Genomic DNA, 23,958 nt, shown 5'->3' on the forward strand with positions numbered 1-23,958 from the left:
TGAAAGTCATCTCTGGCTAAGAGGTTCAACCAGGAAAATATAGGATGAGTAAAATATAGGACATCTCTACACAATGTTTCAGGTAACTGTTGTGTAACTGTATTTATTTAGTCATTTAATTCAATCAGTTTTCATTCAATTTGTCTTTATTAATTAATGGAATGAACTTCATAACAAGACACTTCAGACACTTCGCTTTATGTTCGAAAGCTTAACATAAAATGAGCAGAATTAGTACATGTAAATGATTATAATACTTACTTATTCCACGCTTGCCTAAGTTTCTTAGGACTGTATTGAGTAAACCGCTCTGCAACACAAAGAAAAAAAAAGGTCACTTTGATGCATAATATTTGATGGCTACGTTCAACCCAAACAATAAACATGTCATGTGTGAATTAAAAAAAAAATCTTCATGATGGACTTATTCGATACATTCCTATTGTCAGTTTGCTCTTAAACTTCGTATAAAAACCAATCTGTAAATGAATAAATGTAGGTATAGCTGTATTTATCTTTGTTTTCTAGTTCCCCTTTAATTGCCTTTGCTCAATGGTACAGGGAGCTTCAGTGAAGTGCAAAGTCTTTCAGATCCACTGGTCACATATGCATGTTAATTTTTCTCACTGATTTACATTCTTGGAGCACATTCTCCATGCCAGCACAGTGACAACACCACATCAATCACCACTGTATGAAAGACAGCTAACGGTTTAATAGTGGGCAGTACCAAGGCATGGCAATTAGAACTGTCTCTTCACAGCTCTAGAGACCCGGGCTCAATTGTAGCTTTAGGCATCTGTCAGTGTGAAGTCTGCATGCTCTTTTCACAGGTTCACAGGTGTGTTCGACAGGTGGTCTAGTTTCCCCTCTCCTCTCAAAACATTCTGGCTAAGTTTTGAATTGCCAGACATGATCTGTGGCCTTTGAGTCCGGGATATATTCTGGCTTGCTCCAACTCCCACCAGCACCAGCTACTGCCTGAAAATGGTGGATCATTGCTCTTCTGTGAGTAAATCTTCAGGTTCTTTGTGTTCCTAAGGTTTAGGATATCCCCTTTGTAAAATGAGCAAAAATAAAGCCAAGAAATAAATGCTTCAGCAATAACAACCTTTGGAATCCTAAGTATCTAATACTAAATACAACTGATGTGTTAAACCAGCTAAATATCAAATGTACCTACACAATTGTTAATAATTTAAAAGCACTCAGAAGCTTCTTAAAATAAATTATAGCCAGCAGTTACATCAGTCTGCAATTCACCACTGGCAGCCCACTAAAGCTCAGCATGTGTGACCTTGGTCAGTACCTGGATGGGAGACCTCCTGGGAGAGCTAAGGTTGCTGATGGAAAAGTGATAGTGGGACCAGCAGGGGGCACTCACCCTGCAGTCTGTTTGGGTCCTAATGCCCCAGTATAGGGCTGGGGATGCTATGCTGTAACAAAGGTGCCATCCTTTGGATGAGACGTAAAACTGAGGTCCTGACTCTCCCTGGTCTTTGAAAATCCCAAAGCGTTTCTCAAAAAGAGTAGGGGTGTCCTGGCCAAATTTCCCTTTGTCGTTTACCAATCATGGCCTCCTAATTATCCCCATCAATGAACTGGCTTCATTACTCTGTTCTTCCATTCAATGAGAGCTGATGTGTGGTGAGTGTACTGGTGAACTATGGCTACTGTCGCATCATCCAAATGGAGCTGCACATTGGTGGTGGTGGTGGAGGGGAGTCCCCATTACCTGTAAAGAGTTTTTAGTGGATCGTCCAGAAAAGCACTATATAAGTGTAAGGAATTATTATAATTAAAATACGAAATACAGGGTCTAAGAACAGTCATGGGTGTAACTGTGAAAATGCTAAGGTACACATATGGTTAATATTCATCATCTTAAGGATAGATAAAGGAGCGGTGGCTATGTGGCTAAGGATCTGCGCCTGTGGCTGGAAGGTTGCGAGTTCAAATCCCGCAGCCGGCAGAGGAATCCTACTCCTTTGGACCCCTGAGCAAGGCCCTTCACCCCAACTGCTCTGCTGAATAATGGCTGACCCTGTGCTCTGACCCCAAGCTTCACTCCCTGTCTGTGTGTCTCATGGAGAGCAAGCTGGGGTATGCGAAAAAAGACGAATTCCTAATGCAAGAAATTGTATAGGGCTAATAAAGTGATCTTATGTTAACAATCAGTTTTACATATATATGATTGCAACTAATGAATTGGATAAATATTCAGGTATCCAGGCAATCTTTTCAAAATCCAAGGAGCTAGCCAAATGGTTTAATAAACCTTGAAGTAATGATGCAGAGCCTGAACTGACGGCCTGGTTAATTCTCAAGTAGTTTCTAAGCAAACAGTGTCAGCTTGTGTGGCAATAGATTCACTGCCTCCAAATAAATGCTGTGCTCTGGTGTTTATTAGTTTTTCACACCTGACATCAATAGAAAGTAAATTACCCCTTCCTGGATAATAGGCCATCAAACAGGTTCTGAAAGTCAGCAAGCTCTAGAAGTCTACAGAGCCACCTGATAGCAATAAGGCACAAAGTTCATTATGCGCAAGTAAAAGAGCTACTTAGCTGACAGCCCCCTATCAAGGACATCCTCAAACCGCAGAGATCACCAGCCAAATCTACTCGTGAATTTACATTATAAGACAGCTAAAAGCTGTAGTATCTCACAATGGGAAACTAAAAGGCAGAATTTTCCGTTCTGAATGATGTGCATACTTTCTCAGCATAACAGAATGTGCATTACAAAACTGCTAAAGGCTGTAGCATTTCACAATGGGAACCAAAAAGGCAGTTTTTTTTACTGCTGAACAATATACAGACTCTCTCTTTTCATCAGCTGTTATCAGAAACACTAGAACTCCTTTGCTATTTATTTCATATTCCATGGGACTTCAAGGCAAGCACGCAGAAGTCACCAGAGTCACTGAATTGTTTCAGTAATGAGAACTGGGAAAATTGACTTTGTTGTAATTTTGTTTACTTCCCCCCTGCTGTTCTATCGATTAAAATTAGCTCCTTTGCTTTTTCTGCACAAAGCACCAGAGTCTCTCAGCCTCCCGTGAGCTTTTTTTACCTGGAGATTTATATATTTGGGAAACACATAACCCCAGCTTTCTTGCTTGAAGGAGAAGAGAATTCTTCAACAAAGTGGGCTATGCAGATTAAACAGACCCAAAAAAGGATTTATCACTAGTGATCTACACAGTCATTAATCAGTGACTCTTATCATTAACCAGCCATCAATCCGCCCATTTTCTAACTGCTCCTTCCAATTCAGGGTTGTGGGAGAGCTGGAACCTATCCCAGCAAGCAACGGGCACAAGGCAGGGTACACCCTGGATGGGACACCAGTCCATCACAGGGCACACACAGACATAAGCACAGATGCACAAACTCACACCTAGGGCCTATTTTCCTATTAACATATATATATATATTACATCATGTTTAATAGCAAAATATATCGCATGAATAAAAATAAAATCAATTTTTTCCACAGATGTTGTCTGACTTCCTTTTCCTTCAATATTGATTGAAAGAGTGTGTAACTCCTTCTTACAAAAGTAATATTGAGTACCTTACTTGAGTACCTTACCCATCTACACATCTAGATGGAAAAAATGTACTTGTGCTCTTAACTGGTTTTAAAGAGAAACTCATCAGATACAGTGGATACAGGAGAAACAACTCCTGGTTTATCCTGTTCAACACTGCCATCTGCTGTCACAAAGAATCATCACATTTCTGGTGGAGCACCACGTTTTAATTTGTGAACATTTTATTCTTTCTTACAACTGAGAAAAGTAGGCAGCATGGCACAAGTCACTGCGCTCATACTTTGAGGGCTGTGGTTCGATTCCCCGCCCTTGTCACTGCTGCTGTGTGTGTGAGTGAGCTGTCGAACCCTGGTTGCTCCAGTCCACGCAGCTGTATGAATATGGACCTTCACAGGCCTTCCCCCCAGCAATGCTGGACTCTTTGATTGCTTCATGCCTAGACCAGATTAAGCTCTTGCCCTGTGAGCCACTATATGTGGTTCAAATGGAATTATTTACCTACATTCCTAAAAAGTATTTTTCCTGACAAAAATAGTAAATTCTACTTACTTGTAAGGCCATATTCCATATAATACCAGTATGCTACTTAATATTTAGCACAAATGTACAGTATATAAATTTATACTGTATATAGGTCAAGAATACTAAAAGGGGGTAGTTGTAATAAAAATAGATATTGAGGCTGTCCTTGTATCCTAGTATAATACTGAAATCAGCTGTTGCAATTTTAAAATAGACTCTTAAATGAACTGCCTCTTCTCAAAACAGATTCAAATTACAACTTGGAAGAGTAACATTGAAAATCTGGGGCTTTCCATCAGCAGAGTGTTTTCCCTTCTAAATACACACGCGGAACAATCATAACCAATTTTTATTCAACTTTAGTAGTAAAGGGCAAATGATTTGAGTTTCACTTACTCCATCCTAGAATGTATCTGTAAACAAAGGGTTCTATTATTTTTTAATATTGAAAAAATATTAACTAATTTTACTCAGCTGAGCTGTTAATTTGAAGAAACAACAGACCGAATTTAACATCACAAATGTGTGTTCAGCAAAATCAATTGTACATAATACTCTAAATCTGCATTGGTTCTCACATTTACATCCCATTTTTATTTAAATGAAATTTAATTTTTAAAGCCTACACAGAATGAACAGGTCACTTGCTGATGCTCTCAACGTGAAACTACAGGGAAATGCAAAGGGCTACTTACCTGGCTTGAAGTGGGGTAAGGAGTGAACCCCTGGCCATGTGTCCTCTGTTGGAGTCCCCAGGACCTGTCAGAAGAAAAGATGGATTTTTAAAAGCATCTGCAATGAAGACAGACGGCCTTTGAATTTGATGTCATGATCATGTGTAATGATAAGTGCAATATCCCATCACTGCTGCATTACCTTTCTTGTATGATAACAGAACAACTCACTGGGAGATTCCCTGTCTCTTACATTTCAATTGTTATTGTTGTTTTCTTGTTTTAGTTTCTGACTTGTTTTTAACTTGAAGAATGTTTTTTTTTCTAAGCCCCCAGCTGATTCACTGTGAATCACAACAACCCTGCTGTTAAAGGGGTACATCTTAAAGTAGTTCAGCTGATTAAAGAAATCTGATGTTTTATTCGTTGATGTTGTTCTCAACGAAAGGAATCATAAAATTGCAAAACTGTGATTGAGTTACAGTAAACACAGACACACCGAGGCACAGCATAGGGGGTACTGGATTAAGCATTCAAAAACACACACAACTGACCTTTTATGACTTTTTACAAATGTATGTACTCACTAAAAGGGTGTAACTCTGCCTTACACCCTGTGCTTAAATGATAGACTCTGGGTTGCAGCAGCCCTTAATGGTTAATGGAATTAATGGTTCTCTGATAATCAATTAACCAGTCTGTCTGTGTAGCTAAATAGTAAGAGATAATATTTATTCCCATTAAAGCTCACTCATTAAAAACACACTATAACATTGAAAGGTGTACACTGCAAGACAAACATATTCAATAAGACTAGCCATTGAACTAATGGGGCGTTGGCATCGTTTCCATATTCAAAACACTTCCCAAGATGCAGATGAGCTTCTTCCAGATTTAGACATCTTGGTGCTCAAAGCATGAACTGCTCATTTATAATTTAATTAAAGCAAGGGTAGTCAATGTCTCAGTCAGCCCTGTAACTCAAAGGGCACTAAATCTCTGAAGAGATTAACCACAGACCTAAAAGACAAGCTTTGAAACCACTAACACTGCTGAGGTGGAAAGAGAGCAAAATAAGATGTCAGAGTCCCGAAGGGCCATACACAGCACCTGGCCTGCTAAACTACCTATAGAATTCCCTTTATCTGCATTCCTATAACAAAGGACCTTTTGCCCTTTGAGTACCAAAAGAGAACATTCTTCATTGAACATTGACACATTGTCACTGTTTTTTCTTCTCAAGAGTTGGAAAAGAAATTCTGAGCTGTGATCATTCTGCCCAAATTCTGCCCAAATCGGTAGAGGCTCACTCTAACACAATGGTGAAAGTCTTTGTTTTTATACACTTATACATAACAAACTTTCCCTGTTTGTAGTCAGAATGAAATTATTTACCAAATTACGAAAAACCCTATTTTTATAACACAAATCTGGATTTATTTGCACTCCATGAATATGGACTGGCCATATTGCTGATCATTTTTTTTAAATAAGATAACCTATAGAGGTAAAGCATAATTATAATTATTTTTAACATAATTTTGTGAATGCTTCTCTACTTTCAGTATTTGTGTCTTACATTAGAACTTTAGTATGGATGATGACAGAACTACCAAGAGAAGTGAACAGTAACAGTTAATATCTGTTTCAGACTCATTGACTTGGCAAGGAAGCTAGAGGGCCAATATGAAAACACTTTTGAAGAATGAGGTTAAAAAGGATATTTGGGGTTTGGGGCGTGCTCAGAGAAAAACTATAATTTGACTCAGAATCAATGAGTTCAAAAAGTAATAGATGAGACAGTCTCTGTGTGAAGCCATGAAAATTGATGAGAACTCCAGGAATGTAGCTGTATGTCTGCTGCACTGATAAGAAACCACATTGCTCAAAATAAACAATGACGGCTTCTTTGAAGCTGTAACTAATAACGTCCTTGACGTATCAAGACTCCACAATGTAATTATATCACTATCCTATGAGACAATTTACACATTTACCTGTCTTCCCAGACGAGATAGACCAAAGCTTTATATCTGAGTACAAGTAAGAAGGTTGCCACCAAGAAACAGAATGGATGAAAGTATATGTGGGTAATTCAGTTAAATGGGCTCATGTGTGGAGTCCTATGTGTGATGGTGCTCATCTGAGGAATGAAGGATGTGCTAAAATATCTCCACTATCTCAGCATATTACATTGGGGTTGTAGCATCACTCTATATCTGCCAATTCTACTTGTAAATTGTAATACTGTAATTACTTGGTAGAAATGGATACTCTGCCTTCTAGTTTGCCAGTATTCAGACTACCAAACCAACTGGGTAACGCACACATTTTTTCATGCTTCTCTAAGTTTTAATTCAGTTCTGTATGATTATCCCGACAGTGGGCACCGAGGGTCCATTTCAGAAATCACAGTTTTGAGAGTTTTACAACTTTAAATGAGAGCAAATGACTTTATGCAATTAGACATATTTTACTTCGCGACTAAAAGCAATTTAGAAACACGTGCAAATTTCCTACACACAGTAGGTTTTCATATCTCTAGAGGAAAAGGCTGAGTATGACAAACATGAAACTGGAAATTCATTGCACTAAATGTGAAATAACAATTACCCTAGCCGGATACTGATCAATTTCAATTAGCAATAATTTCTGAAATGTGCAGCAAACCAGGGCTGGCTCGGGGGCAAAGCAGCAACAAAAAAAGGGAAAAAGCCCACCCACAAAATGGTTTGCAGTCCATCACAAATACAGATTCTTGTGGCACAAAGTTCGACCTCCCTTCCATATTAAATTTAATTCCATATTATCTTTAATTCTATATTAAAGATAAAAGTGGAGCAGTGTTGGCTCCAAAGGGCAATCGGGCTACAAAATTCCAAAAGAATACAATAAATTAATGTTACACCTTTCACTTATACAGTATCATCAACAATCATGGTATCTTCCAATGACTCCCAGTTACGATGGAGGTGTAGGTATTTTGAAATTGTTAAAATGTGGTTTAGGGCCGTTTTTTGCGGCCACACCTCATTATTAAAATGATTACAAATTTTAAAGAAATATTAAAATTTCTCATTAAGAAATAAGCGACTTCTTTCCTCATAAGCCCCCACAAGGGTCTCACAAGGAGGTGTCCTTGGCTCCCTGACATACAGCTCCCCTCTGTGAGGGGATTTTGTTGTGAGTTACCCCAGGGACTCTCTGAAAACCAGTCTAAGCCTTGCTGCACCACTCTGGACATCATCCAGTTTCACCTTCAGTAACCTAGAGAGGGCAGCAGCTCCTCCACCTTCTGTCGACACAGGAAGTAAAGGTGGTAGAAATCCTGCAGGCTGCGCAGTATCAGAACTGAGTCACCTCTCAAAGTCTGAGAAGGGGGTAACTCAATTTATATCCTGTCTGGCCCAACAGGAAAATGGAAGCTGCCTATCTAACTTGCATATTGTTGGCCTGTCGAAGGGTGTCAGGGAAGGTATGGAAGGTTTTTATAAAAATATCCTTTCCAGCCACAACCAGGTCTATTGAAGCCATGGGTACACACAGATGTCACCAGTGACTGGACGTACAAGCCTTATACTTCATCTTTAAACTCCTTCACTATACAGAATGACAGCTTATCCTTCCAGAAAACCAGAAAACCTGAAGCACTCTACTTTGCACAAATCTTGGAACCAGGCTCCAACCAGGTCTGATTTGCTTCTGATGATGTCTGGTACTGTACCATTTTCACATTCTGGGTCTCAACTAGCCTCTTGGGCAGGGCCTCCCTTAGATGCAAAAGCCCAGTGATTGCCTGGAATGGAACTACCTATGAGCTGTTCTCAAACATTTTGTTTTGGCCATTCATTTATCTTCTGTATCCCATACAATAGTCCACCCACTTGTGCACAGACTGCCCTAGTTGATATTCCATATAGTAATTTTCAGGGATAAGGCAGGGTATCGCTGTAAGTACTGCTGATGGACCAGAGGGTGTCACTGCTTCTTCACAAATTCCAACTCTATGATAGTATTTAGGGTTACTATGCTATAGATGAGATAGTACTGACAACCTGGTTATTAAAGATCCCATGAATGTTTATAAGACTTGTGCTATCCTCGGTGTTTTGGCTAATTTTTTTTCACCCTTAATTCAACTGCTGAAATAATTTCTCAGATTTCCACCTGATTTTTGGTTTTAATGGGACTGCTGGTGCATGAAGGCAGATGTGCATCACCCAGGTGGCTGCTGCACTTCAGTGGTGGAAGTACTGGGTCTCCTCTGTGTAAAGCAGCTAGGGATACTTTGGGATGTAAAATCTATGCATATGCAAGGTGTCATCCTTATTTTATTTTATACTTGTGTTATGTTTCTCTGGAAATACTATTAACTGAAAACTTCTAAATCAAAGCAGATTTATTACTTTGGATTGATCAAATTCAAGGGCATCACAGTGTCACAGTGGCTAGCATTTCTGCCTCACAATTCTGGGGCCTGGGTTCAATTCTGGACTTGCGGAGGTTATATGTTCTCCCTGAGTTCGTGCAAGTTTCCGCCCATAGTCCAAAAGCATGTTGATAGGTTAATTGGTTTCTGTGTGTGCACTGCAATGGACTGACATCCAGTCCAGGCTGTACCCTGCCGTGTGCCCATTGCTTGCTATGATAAGCTCCGGCTTCCCTGTGGCGTGGAATTGGAATAAGCGGTTGGAAAATGGATGGATGTATGGATTATTAAATTCAATGGCTTTAAGTTCCTCTGTACCTTCTCAACCATCCCTTACTCATATTTGGTCTGCCATCAGCTTAATTCCCAGGGGATTCACATAAAGAATAAACTCCAAAATTAAAGCAGATATTAGCAGATAGCCCTCCTTACAATTAACTAATTTATCTGGCTGATGCCTTTATCCAAAGCCACTAACAATTTTACCCATTTATACAGTCGTGAGTTTTCCTGGAACAGTTTGGATGAAGTATCTAGTTCTTGTGCTCGGCATATAATAACCCAGAGTTCTGATTAATATTGGTCTTTCTGTGAATGCTTTATACTGCTTACAAGGGCAGGACTGTCTGTCTTTAAATCTGTCCCCTTACTTAAAACTCACTGTAAATTGCGAGGAAAGTGTACTGCTGTGAAGGTTCACAAGGTTTCACCTATCTGTAACAACGTTCTTTTAATAACAGGCTCTCCTCTCTTTTCCTAATCACATTGGCCTATAAAAAATGTGGTACATTTTAGTGAGAAATAACTTTAATGACATTGTGCTGTACATATTTCAGAATATGTAGAAGACTTATTCTCTCTGAATCTTTTAGCATGTATTTCAGTTCTTTATAATTTATAATGGAGCCTTTTTAATCTGAGAGGATATGTGAACGTTTGGCCAAGGACCTCAGCCTTTGCACTGGAATACTTGCTCATATTGTATCTGAATATTACCTGTATCGAGAGATTTGGGACTTATATGTCCTAGGAAGCACTTACAATAAATCAATAATTAAATTAGAATTAATTACAAATGATCTCTAGAAGCCTTATAATTAAATTAAAGCTGAACAAATTGTCAAAACACGTGAATATGGCTATAGACATGAAATACTTTCCAAAATAAATATCCTAAATCTCCAGAAGAGGGCAGTAGCAAACTGTACAAAAACACTGAATAGACTGGGACAGTAAAATGCATTGCTTAATAATGCATTCATCTTGTAGTTACACAAAATATATTTTATATTTATGGAGGCCTGTGTGGTTTTGGCAACATTTCACAGTGATTTCATATGTGTTCTGACAACTAGACATCTTGCTGTATGGAAGCAAGTAACTCTGGATAACTACTAATAAATAAAAAAATAAATGGCATTCAGATAAATATGGAATGAAGAAGTTCAAGTAGGCAGCTGTCTCAGCATGTGTAGGCTCCAAAGAAACAGGTAAAGGTTTATTCCATGCTGAAAGGAAAAGGAGAGACACAACGTCTGTTTTTTTCTTCACACACCTGAAGAAGGTTCCACAGCACAAAAACGCTGTGTCTCTTCTTTTCCTTTCAGCATGGAACAAACCGTTACCTGGTCCATATATATGGAATGTTACAGTACATGTATAGAACTGACTTTGTACCAGAATAACAGATTGGAAGTTGCACTTCTCATATATTCATTTCAAAACTCAATACAGTGGAAAATCCTCTGTAAATTTATTTCATTCAGCTATTGTATGTGGACACTTCAGGCAAACCCTTGTGCATTAACATTAAAGAGTTAACAAACTTTCCCATGCATTCAATGACTCCTATATTTTTCCCTCATCTCTACAGTATATACTTGTGAAGACACATACAATTTCTATTCCTCCGTGCCAGTACTTCATTATGAAAAACACTTGGCGCTGGCTACCATTTGCAAATATGTCAGCACTTCAATGTTTTTTTAAATCATCTGCAGCAGTATATCCTATATTTCAAGTGTACCTTATTTCTGCTTAACTGCCTCTTCTGCAGGGGAAAGAAAATGAAGATTTGCTGTAAGCACGAGCATGGCTTTACATATTGAAAGCGTGCTTCATTAAACATCATGTGTGTTACACATAAGGACAGAATGCTGATGATCTGGCTGACTTCCCTTTACTCCCTATGTATTCACAGGTAGACAGTTTTACACAATAAATTAAACACAAATATATAATAAGACTTATCTGCATATTGAGGTGTTGCATTTGAGATTGCTGCAGCTTGCGCTTGAAGGCAAAATGCAGAGAGGGGTGCTGAGACCGACTTTACTTAAATGGAGAACTAAGAGCATGGTCAAGATGAGGAGATTGGTTAATCACTTCACAGTCGCAACCTGAGCAGAACACAAAAGGTGATTATCCCACTCTCCTTGTCAACTCCCGGTAACCTACCAACCCCAGAGGCGGAAAACCGAAATTAGCTTTCGCTCCATTTTCCCAGTGGGAGATCATTCATGCCCTTAATTACAGCATTACACAAACACCATCGGTCAACTGTACAGTTCCGTGTGGGGAAAGCTTTATCACAGTGCCCACCGTCAGATCACCCTTGAAGGGCTGTAAGAAATTAACGACAATGTGAGCTTACTTAATACATCACAGTCTTCACCCTTTCCAAAAAAGCCCACACAGCCAAATTGGTACCACCGATGCGCGTCTCCTAGCTAGATTTTCAACTTGAAATTGCTTGCAGCACATCCGTTGGAACTTGTAATATTTTAGATGCCAGCCGCCTATCATCTTGTTGCCTTTTAATAATTGTGCCCCTTGCCATTCAAGTCGGCTCCATTGTCCATGGTTTTCAACAAACGCCCGAGTAACATATCTTTCAACATACGTGTCAGCACACACCACACATTTCAAAAGGATTTCCTCATGAGACCGTGTTCCTTTTCACTTCACTCACTCATCCATTCCATTGAGTGGCTGCACCGTATTAGGATCATAATGCCTACCAGCTTCCCCCAAACTCTTACATCCCTATCCCATTTATTAAAGCTGTACACTGGAAAGAATTTTCTCCAATTTATTCGGCCCTGCTTCAGTGAACAATAATATGCCGTGCTGAAAAAACGACCCACTGTTTACATTTCAGAAGGCGGTAGTTAATTTATTCTGGTTGTCACCAGGAACAAGGACTTTATCCTAGAAGAAGCAAAGACATAGTTAACAACATTCCAAGGTCACCTAAAGTTCTGTGTCTGGCAGTGCTCTAGTCTCAAATTTCAATAATGAGGGCTCTTTAAAATACTCAATTCACGTGATAAACAATTGGCGTTGTTTATTTTTGAAGGGGGTATATTAGTGCACTTTAAAGTCCTATTTCCTACCAGTGATGATAATTCCATGTAGTTAAATTGTCTGGAACAAAAAAGCTGCTGAAGAAAATAATACAGTGTTTAGCACAGTTGGTATAATTGCATGCTGTCTGTCTGAGGTTTGTTAAAAGGGCTCGAGACAGATGTACTGGAACCTAATATTTCTAAAGAAGACCACTGTGCTTTTCATTAGGTTAATACCAATTCCAGAACTTTGACAGGAGATCTTGTTATACTTCTTTAATTCATATGAGTAATATGCATAAATGGTCAGTTTCCCAACGGCACAATAATACTTTAGAAAATAATGTCAAAATAGCATTATAAACATAAGACACAGAGAGGACATTAGTTTAAATTACATGAATTACATCTTCTTATCACTTTTGACATACAATAGACAATTTAAATTTAATTTATTGTACATATAAGCATGCCACCCAAATCCTAAAACATTTAAAATTTAACCGTTTCTTAGTTGCAGATTTGTTGGTAACTTCCACATCCGGAGTTGTTAAGAACATCCATTTTTCTGGAATGTCAGACCTCACATTCAAGCTCATTGATCTCATCTTGGAATGTAATATCTTGATAAAACTCCCAAAATAAATTCAATTTCTTCTGAGCCTGACTGTGCATGGCTTTGAAGGACTTATTTGAAGGTCCTGTTAGACGATCATCGTTGAGGGAGTGAAAAGTCTTTGCTACAGTAATAGAGATCAGGGACTGTGCGTTATATTACACATAAACGGCTCTTGTCAAAGCCTCATTTCTTGAAATAGCATAGCAGGTTTCCAACAAAAGCCAATTTCAGACAAAGTCATCACATCACTGTAGTGATAGAAAAGGTTAAGGACATAACCTGAGTAGAAAACAAAAACCTTGCATTTTAATCTTCCCCAAAGACAAGAAACTTTCAGAATTTGCAACACTTGAAAGGGCATTTTTAAACTGTATCTTCTAGAAACAAAGGAATACTTTACTTGAGGCTGAAACACAAATATGATAATGTACTTAGAGAAAATATATATGCTCAGACAAATAGCAGGTATTGTAAACTGGGTTGCGACTAGTGTCCTTGAACATTTCTCTGTGGTCTGAGGATTCAATATTAGTCCAATATTAGTCTTACAACATTAACTCCTGTATAAACATGTCCATAACCTAGAGAAATTTACAGACCACTCAGTATTCAAATCAGGTGTGTGAACAGAGTTGTCTGATTAATTTGAAAATCAAAGGATATTGTGTGCTTAACTTAGATGGCAACAGTAACTGACCTTTCTTTCCAGAACCAAGTATAGCCAAGCAGGGGAACTATTCCAGTTCCTTAACAAATGTGTGCACAGACACAAAGCCAAATGAGTTACAGGGTCAAAAAGCCAGAGAGACTGTGCTGACAGCTATGCAAGGTTATCGCCATTCGGCTAGATGTAAACTCTGTGTGGCTGGTTTAGGTCACTGGATGTAGATCACACACTATGGCAGAAATAGCATCCATTATTGATAAAGGTGTTTAATGCCCTTTGAAGTGAAAGAAGAAAGGAGGATCAGGGAAGCATTTGAATGTCAGCTTCTTTGTACACCACTTCTGAAAAAAAGATCTGTATGCCAGCAGAAAGCCGCAATGGGGACAGGGCTACATGATTACTAGTGGCTATTACTGGAACGTGATTCACCAAGAGAAACACTGTTATTATATGAGTATTAGTCTTATTTCCTGTTGGATCTTCTTAAAGAAAAAACTTTCACACAGAAGCAAAGTGAAACTGAAAAAGGTCAATAAGAAAGAAAGTTTACAAATGAGAAGGATATTCGGCGCACAATAAGCACTCTTCATAATCTATACAGGCCATTATAATATGAACATAATACGTTTATGGGTTCTCCACTTTTTTGACACACTGGCTATCCCAAGGTGTTTAAAGCTACTTTTAATTGTTTTAGTTATCTAGTTTTATGAGAGGAATTTAGAGACAGTCAAAGAGAGTTCACAGTCAAAAGTACCGAGCCTGGCTCTGAGTCTGCTGTGATAAAACTGATTCTGTCTGTCTTTAAAAATAACAGGGTGCCAACATTCCTTTGAAGCCAAAGGTTAGCGCGTCTGGTTTGACGTAAACATGAACACATAGAGTATCTGAATGTCACTGGCCAAAATACAGTAAGTAACCAGGCTTAGAAACCAATCCTAAAACTAGTTTTGAAATGTTCTCAAAGGATGTGCGTTCTGAACAGCTCGACATTTTGAACAACTGAATAACATGTCATTGAGAGTTATCAACCCAAAATTATGAACAAGGAAAGCAATGCTCTAATCCCCGTCGCAATGTGGTACATTTTCCAATAAAGCTGGATTTACCCCCATATCTTCAGATATACAGTATAGCGGAGCGGTAGCTCTGTGGCTAAGGATCTGCACCTGTGACTGGTAGGTCCTACAAATCCTACTCCGTTGGGCCCCTGAGCAAGGCCCTTAACCCCAACTGCTCCAGGGACGCTGTACAATGGCAGACCCTGCGCTCTGACCCCAAGCTTCTCTCCCTGTCTGTGTGTCTGTGTCTCCATGGAGAAAAGCTGGGGTATGCGAAAAGACGAATTCCTAATGCAAGAAATTGTATAGGGCTAATAAAGAAACATGATTATTATTATTATTATTATTATTATTATTATTATTATTATTATTATTATTATTATTATTAGTGAAAGACTCTTGTGGAAGCCTTCATCCAGCACTGGATCGACAAGGGCTGAAGATGAGGATGATATATAGTGCATCTTCCTTCGCAACCACAGGGATTCTACTCAATAAGTCAATTACAATTTCTTTCCACGGCAGATGTCAGCTCATACCGGTAATTGCTCTAGCATTAGAGTATCACAGAGCCAGCAGGCAGCAGAAATTTAATGTTCCTTTTTATTTGGTTTCACATTTCTGCCTCCTCTAATTGCACACAAAATGCTATCCGCCCCTTCATTTCTTCAATTGTTCATCATGCCTCATTCACCTTATCAGAAATCTTGAGCATTGAGTTATTTACATACTTATTTTGCTTTTTCTTATTTAACATTGATAAATCTGCAATGAAAAAAAAAAGCCTTATCTTCAGACTGTCAAGTGAAATGCAGTTTTGCTACAGGAGAGTAATATGAAGCGAAGGGCTTATTGTCCTTTGCCTAAACAAACACACATGGTTAGCTGTTTTTCCATTGATAGACCTGTCCATATTCATATTCAATTTCCACAGGGGAATCAGCTTGGTGCCGACATGCAGATACATCTTCCCAGTCTCGGGATGACCCCAGATGACAAATTCAAATGCTCTGTTCTTCCCAGCTGAGAACACCCTATAGGCTCTGTTGGTCTTGAATCTTGTTAATAGACCAGGAGTTAATGATACAGCCTGACAGGTTCCACATGAGCTCTAATTAAAGGTACAATGCGGAAAAAATAAACAGGCGTCGCCCTACATAATCATATGGTCTTTGCACATTTAGAAAACAATACACGATGCACTGCAACTGACTACCAGAACAATAACCTGCAAGTGCATTTGTGCCAAAGCGGTGTCCTAAAGGCATACTAAAAACACGTCTGGTATTGGAATGCTAGACATTTGTATACGTGCATGCAGACGAGGCAATCTGAGGGACATTTGAGTTCCTTTACATAAGAAGGAATAAGACTAGTTTGAAGTATAGCTTTAAGGGGTTCCCTTAAATCTAATTAGGAAAAGCTGACTTCATCCCCCTCCCATAAATCATTGTCTTCCACCAGGACAAAAATGATATGTTCTGTCAATATGGCACCAGGACGGGCTTACGGCACAGGCTTTATTCATGGGTTTCTCCTCTCCTTACTCCTGTCTTCTACTAAGCTAAGCCTTATATTTGTTGACAGCAGCCTGAACTCCTTTAACTGTATTTAGAAATAACCTTCAGAGCTCCTTTTTGACGGTGGAATGCTCATTTGGAAAATAGATAGAAAAACAATGTCAAAATACAACACGTAATGTCAGGTTCTGACAGCAGAATTATATTTGGTATAGCAGTGCATCAGCCAGGAGTTTTCTTGTTTACCTATCTATTAAGCATAACCTTGCTTCTCCTTCATATCAACTTCAGTCTCCACAAAAAGAAGTTTAGACATGGATAACAACAATCAAATTTTGATAAAAAGCAAAAACAAATATTTGTCTAGCTTAGAATTTGAACTCAAAGAAAAGTATTCCAATTATAAATGTGAGCTGTTTAATGAAAATATGCACGAGACCCTTGCAGATTTCACATTGTGCAGCTTTAAAACTTGGGGACATTACACTTATTTTAGCAATTAATATCTGTTCTATACACAACCTATTTATAATACATTTGCAAACCCTTTGCTGAGTCACAAACACAAAATATTTAAAAGGCATCTGTTTGTGTGCAATAATAGTTCACATGATGTCTGACCAAATACACCTGTCTCGGTCCCTCAGTCAGGTAGTGAATTTCAAGCAAAGATTCAACCATAAAGACCAAGGAGCTCTCAAAGAGCTGATTAAAGGCACAGATCAGGAGAATGGTATAAAAACATTTCAAGACCTTCCTTATCTCTTTGAGCACAGTGAAGCCGATCGTTAAGAAGTGGAAGGCACCGAGACACTGTCTATATCAGGCTGTCCCTCCAAACTGTGTAGCTGGGTGTTGAGGAAAATGGTTAGGGATGCTAACGTGAGGCAAACAGTTTTGAGTCAGTAGCTCAATTAGCTCAATAGCTGATATGAGAGAAAAGGTCCATGAGTCAACAATATATTTTCTTCATAAAAGAGCTTGTGCTGAGCTGCAAGAAAAAGCACTTCAAATCCCACATGGGGTTTGCAACAAAGCACCTAATTTATACTCCAAACATCTGGCAAAACGTTTTGTGGTCAGACGAGATTGGAAATATCTGTTTTAATTGCGTTTTAAGTGTTACAACAAACACAAACCTAATATAGTGCGCCACACAGTTAACACCATCTCTAATGTCATGCATGGTGGTGGCAGCGTTATGTTATAGTTGTGGTTCTCAGACTGATAGATGGAACAAAGAAAACCTTAGAGGAAAACTTGCTAAAAACCTAAAAACTGAGTGAAAATTCACCTTTAAAAAGGACAATGATCCAAACCACAAGGCCATAACTTCTCTGGAATGGCTTAAGAATATGAAAGTGAAAGTGAGTCGTAAGTGATCACGTCCTGACTAGAATTTGAGGAAAGAGTTGTAAACTGTTGTCCATAAGCGATCACCATGCAACTAGAGAGACCTTGAACAAATCTGCCGAGAATACTGGCTTGCCCAAGCCTGTATGAAGCCAGTGCGCAAAGTTGGTAGAGATAAAGTCGTCTTGAGGCTGTAATTGCTGCCAAAGGTGATTCTCATAAATATTGAGTTTACAGACCTGAATGCTTGTGAAATCAACATATTTTAGTTTTTCTCCTTGGTTTTTGCTGAAGCTTATCCTTAGAAGTCTTAAGTTGGAACATTCAGGTTTTGTAAGTGTTGTGTACAGTATCTATTATTTTATAATGTCATGAAAGGGGACACCAAAGGAACGGTCTGCAAGGCAGACTGTACTGCAAATAATATTAATAATATAATAATAATATAATATAACACAGCAGACATTTCACTTATTACAGTTGTCTGTTCACTTATAAGTTTTCAAAGGCACGCACATCATATTTTATGACAATGTACAGAAACATTGCAGATGCACTGTAACACTGCTAGAAGTGGGGCATTGGAGGTATCGCGAATTAACACTTTGCTCCTGCATTCACAGTTTCAGTCGATCTTGTGATCTAGGATAGTTTTAGATTTGGCAAATTTATGGACATAAAAGAAACCTGTGTGATGCTTTAGAAGATTTCTTAATTTTTTATTCTGGTAATACATTAACAATAATGAATGAATGCATTTGTGAAAGTATAATTTAAGAGCTCACCGGCCAGGTTTGAATTAAAGAATACAGAGGTAATAAGAACCAGTTCCTTTATCCCACAACATTACAAAGAACAAACCTTTATCGTCATAGAGTAGGTTCTATATTAACTGTCATCAATGATACCAAGCACTGCTGCACACGGTAATGGCCAGTGATGACCTTTATAACCTCGAGATGGATATAGGCCAAACTTTCCAGGGTCTGACGAAAATTAATCACATATCTGGCTTGACAGCTCAATGGATTTCAAAGAACAACCATCACGGGACTAAGCAGCGTTCAACTAAACGCTGAACAATGTTAAGGATGAGGTATAGCACTATTACAAGACTAATGTTTATACATTCCTATCTGAAATATCATATAAGTATAATAATATTTTTTAATTTAGCCAAGTCAATCCATTTCTTACCTAATCCATATGTGATGCAGTTAATCTTAATAAAATTTATAAACATTTATAGGCTCATAAGAAACTGGGGTTCTTAAGATTACTTAAAATACACTGTTTCCTATAAACCACAGTACAGTACTGTATATATTTCATTCAGATATTTGAAACAAAGAATTCTTTAAGAAATTAAATTAAAAAAAAATGTAGAAATATCTTCTGCCAAGTATTTAAAACATTTTAGAACACAATCTTTGTTTACTTTTTCTTGTAAACAATTACTCACTTTATTCTATCAAAGGACATGTAAAGCAGATTCACCTGGTCTCGCGCCTAATTGATTTATTTGATTAATTTTAAAAAACCATGGAAACAAAGAGACTTTTTAGGCAGGGTCAGTCTGCAGAATCTGTTGATGGGTCCATTCCTTTTTGTGCGCCATATCACTTTCTACCATCAGATAAATGACTCTTGATCTTAGTGTAAATTATAGAAGAATATGATCTCTATGTTTCCAGACACAGCCTAAAGGCAGACAACTGTACTTCTGTCTCTCCTGGCAGTCGATCAGTGATACAGGTGTGCTCAGTGGCAGTCTGGACTGCAGGCCATCCACATGGGTCATGTTTTTTGGGGGAATTACTGAATAAGGATTTTATATTCTGCTTATGTTCTCTGCACCATAGCAGGAATCAATAAAGCCTTTATGTTCTCCATGTCTCATCTCCCAACCAGAGAATTCATAACCCCTAGGCCCGATTCTGACTACTTGCTATCTCTGTAACAGTCTGACACTTGCTAACAGATTAAGCTTTCTGCCCTGATTAAACTATTTATAAGAGAGATATACAGTATTTATCTTGCATCGAAGATATATACTAAACACTGAGATACACTTCCTTTTACCAACTGTGTATAATCAGTCTATTAAAGACAATGACAGTGAAGGTCATTTTTGAATTCACATACCTTAAGTATTTATAATCGCCCTCCTTAAATATTTATAACAGTCATTCAGGATCAAGAGGACCGCATTTGTTACATGCCTGGCATGGCATCTCTCACAATTATAGCATGACAGCATATTAAAGGAAACCCACATTCTGCACCGGAACGACTACCTGAATCGCTGACAATGAACTGCTTAACATAACTCTTGACATTGTGCTGCTGCCTCTCACCTCCTTGGACCTGCGTTCAGATTCAGGAGGAGGGCATCTTCAGTTTGCATATGTGGGTTTTCTCTAGATACCCTCCTATACGCTAAGAACAAATGAAGGTTTGCAAACACAAGGAGGTAATTCCCCCATCTAGTTTTTTTGGTTGCTATTAGTACTGAGCCGTATTGTTGAAGCCAATGCCCTGAGTTCATTCCCAAAATGGCTGGAAGAGATCAAATACGTATTACCAACCAAATGGGCTAATCGTTTGCAACCTTTCTTAAGTTCTTAAGAAACAAACAAAGAAAAGGCCATTGGGCCCATTCAGCTTATTTTTTTGGCAACCTATTTTCTACAGTTTCAATTTCAATGATAACACTTTCTGTTTCTTCTCAATTCATTCTCTGTCTGTTATAGTCTGCTTTACTGGAATTGTAACCTTTGCTTCTGACTCTGGCTGTATGGCTTCATAATATAATTCAAGTCATATCATATTATAATCACAGATGCCTCTTGGTTCTCTCACCTCTCTCTGTCATGATTGTTTCACTGTGCTAAAATGCAAATAAGAAACGTTACAAAACAGCTCATTTAGCAGCTAGGAGATACTTGGTCGAAGGATCTCATACCCATCCATTTCTCTAAAGAACCCAGTGTATAAGCTTCAACAACTTGGACTGGTAGCATGTTCCACACTCCCAAAGCCCTTCAGATACATAGGTTCCTCCTGATGTCCATTTTTAAAAGCACTTTCATATAGTTTGCACTTGTGGGGTCTGGTTCCTGTTTCACTGTTCATTCTCTGGGTCCTCTGGTTCATTCAATCCACTGGACAGACTTTAACACTGCTTTGCTGGATTTTTAATACCTCTACCAGGTCCCCTTGTGAATAGAGGTCTCCTTTAATCAAGACGAGAAAGGTTCTGTTCCTTCAACCTGTCAGTGAAGGACATTCCCTCAATTCCCAGAATGTATCCTGTTGCTTTTCTCTGGATTGATCCCATGGCAGCAGTATTGTTCCCATAATATGGTGACCAAAATTTTACACCGTATTTTAAACGAAGCTCTGCCCCTAGCCTTGTTAAAATTGCATAATGCACATCCACCACTAAATCCATACAGCTGTTCCCCCTGCTTAAGAAAGCAATCATTATCCTTGTCTACCATTTACATTTCATCCCTTCTGACATCCCTGAAGAGAATAAAATACCACAATAACCACGTCTTCCTTTACACATGCAATTCTGATATTATTATTTACTGTAAGACATTAATCAGTTTCATACTAATGTCTGTGTTTGGTGATTTGTAACATAATCCTAACCCTTTGTCCTCCGAGGTTATCTTTGATGTATAGTACAACACCTTCGGCTTTTCCATTTTTCTTGTCTCTTCAGAATGCTGCGTATGCGTTAATGTTGTATTTGTCACCATCACTCTCTGTCAGCCATGTTTCAGTGATTCCAATTTGATCATAATTGCATTCTAACGCAGTAGCTCCTATTTATTGTATTTTGCACCTAATCCTCCTGGCATTTGGATATAAACCCTTAATTACCTGCGCTTCTGACATTTTGTTTTCCCTTGGGTTTTCCTTATGGCTCTGCTCCCCTGTGCGGTATCTGCCTTGCTGCTTTTCTTTGGATTCTCCCCCCCTCTTTCTATTGCACTTTCAATCTTGTGGAATTTCTCTGCCTTTTGGTTCCCATCTCACTCAGATGTAAAACCATGCTGGTCAAGTTAAATAGCCTTGATCTCGATGCTTTTGGGAGAAGATCCAGGTTATAGAAATGCTCAATATCGATAATGGCTTACTTATAATGGATGGACAAGACTTAAAATGGAATGTAAATGATAAGTGTGTAGATATAGTATACTGTGCATGTAGAGGAAGACTAGGAGTTTAAGATTTAACATGCCTAATCATGTAAATGGAGAATTTTTTTAAATCCCAGTAAAGTGCATCATTGTTACAAAGATACAAAATACGACAGCATGCTTAAGACAGTGTAGCAGCATGACTAAAAAAAAGAAAAAGACACCAAAGCTTACCAAAAATATTCGTTCAAGTTGATCCTGAATATCCTTCATTCCTGGAAATGCAGCAACCCCTTGGATCATTTCTACAAAGATGCATCCTACTCCCCTAAAGAGGAAAAAGAACAGAGGTACAGTACGTAGGAAAGCCACGGTTACTACAAGCTTATTAACACGAATCTGCAGAGTTTGACATGGACATGTAAAAACCAAACCTGTAAAAACCGTCTCAATCCTAACTGTCAACAACCATCCTTGATTTGATGAGTTTACACTGATAATGGGAATAGAAGGGAGTTATTTTAATCATAGGTAAATCAGAAAAGCCTTGGGGCAGACAGCTCTCCATGAGGTACTGTAAAGTGATCCTATCCTGTGTTCACCTCCATACTGACTACAGCTTAACGCCATAAAGGTAGAGATTGGCATGGCCATCTTTCTGTAACGATAAATGTACATTTCAAAATTCTTATATATTTACAAGATAATATTAAACATTTTGTTTTTTTTTTACTATTCTGGAAACAGATCTAGTGGACTAGCTGTCACTCTGAAAAAATACAAAAATATTTTATTTAGCATTCATTTTTGAGTTGTTTTACTTTTGAGTAGTGTGCGCTCTCTGTGATATAGAATGACTCTCACGAATCCTGAGTCACCTCACAGAAAAAACAAAAAATACTAACTTAATTATGATGCAGGACACTGTTGAATTAGAAAATGTTTTGTGCCAAGATGTTAATATTGGCATTTCAGTGTTTGGTAATACCTGTGATTAGCAACACATTTAATAAAGCAATAACAGTATAACAGAGTCCATGGTAAGATAAATGTCTCCACAATTACAGATGTATTTTGTCTGAATGCCAAGCGAATATGTAAAAAGCTCAGCATGCTTTGCTATGCAAGAAATGATTCTGCTGAACCTGTCCCTAGGTGGTTATTAACAGGAAGGGGATTAGAAGAATTATGCTGTGTCTGTCACCTTGAATGCTATCGAAAGAATGGTATCGACTTCACTGTCACTCATCATTTAGTCTGATTACAGCTCCATTAAGCACAGAGGGACAAAATAAATCTCAATCACACAAACAAAAACCTAATTTATGAGGAATGTCTCATATTATGCTGTAGTGTTTGCACTAGAGGCACCCTTTTTTTAATGGCCCAATCCAACAAGTTTAAATAAGGAGGTTTTTTTACTGTTTAAGAACAGTAAAGGTAATTCAGCAAGGGCTGTCTATGACAGCTATTCCCATCCTGGTCACCTGTAAAGTATTCTGAAATGGTTTTAAAGTATCTATGATTCTGAGCTCATCGTGAGTGGACTTCTCAGAACTTTACACAATATCACCTGAGACAACACCTGCTCTACCTGTCTGAAAGTGTATGGATCCTGCGTATTGGTCATATCAGTCACCTTTAGGTTTATAGAAGATAATTTCACTGCCAGTGAAAGATTTTGAAATGAATGAAACTTGTTTTTTTAATGAAAGCATACCTAAAGCTAATACTATGAAATATTAATGTCTCTAACTCTCTAACGTTTTTTCTTTATTTAACTAGGTAGCTCAATTAAGAACATATACTCATTTACTGTAAAATGATGACCCAGAGACCCATTTATAGAACAGGAAAATTTTTGCTGGAGCAATCTCAACTGTACAACAGGATTTTAAGCGGCTAATGATCCTAAATATGTCTTAACATATAACATGCTTTCAAGATACAAGCCCTGAATTTGAAGCTTAAGAGATTTCTTGCGACTTCATAACCAAATATTAAACCAAACAGTGGGCATGTAGTCATTAAGTCTGCAAATAATTCAGCACTT

The 23,958-nt window shown here is 38.3% G+C and overlaps 1 protein-coding gene across 2 annotated transcripts in view; it reads right to left on the minus strand.

Moving 5' to 3' along the window:
* cdk14 (cyclin dependent kinase 14) overlaps positions 1-23,958 on the minus strand; it is a 178,504-nt gene that overhangs the window by 67,769 nt on the left and 86,777 nt on the right. For both annotated transcript variants that reach the window (XM_006636009.3, XM_015358006.2), the window contains 3 exons: positions 22,140-22,233; positions 4,777-4,840; positions 262-310 (listed from right to left, as the gene is read on the minus strand). In XM_006636009.3, the coding sequence (XP_006636072.1) occupies positions 262-310; positions 4,777-4,840; positions 22,140-22,233 (207 nt within the window). The remainder of the gene's footprint in view (positions 1-261; positions 311-4,776; positions 4,841-22,139; positions 22,234-23,958) is intronic.

Source organism: Lepisosteus oculatus, chromosome 10 (genome assembly GCF_040954835.1).
Source record: "Lepisosteus oculatus isolate fLepOcu1 chromosome 10, fLepOcu1.hap2, whole genome shotgun sequence".
Classification (NCBI taxonomy): domain Eukaryota; kingdom Metazoa; phylum Chordata; class Actinopteri; order Semionotiformes; family Lepisosteidae; genus Lepisosteus; species Lepisosteus oculatus.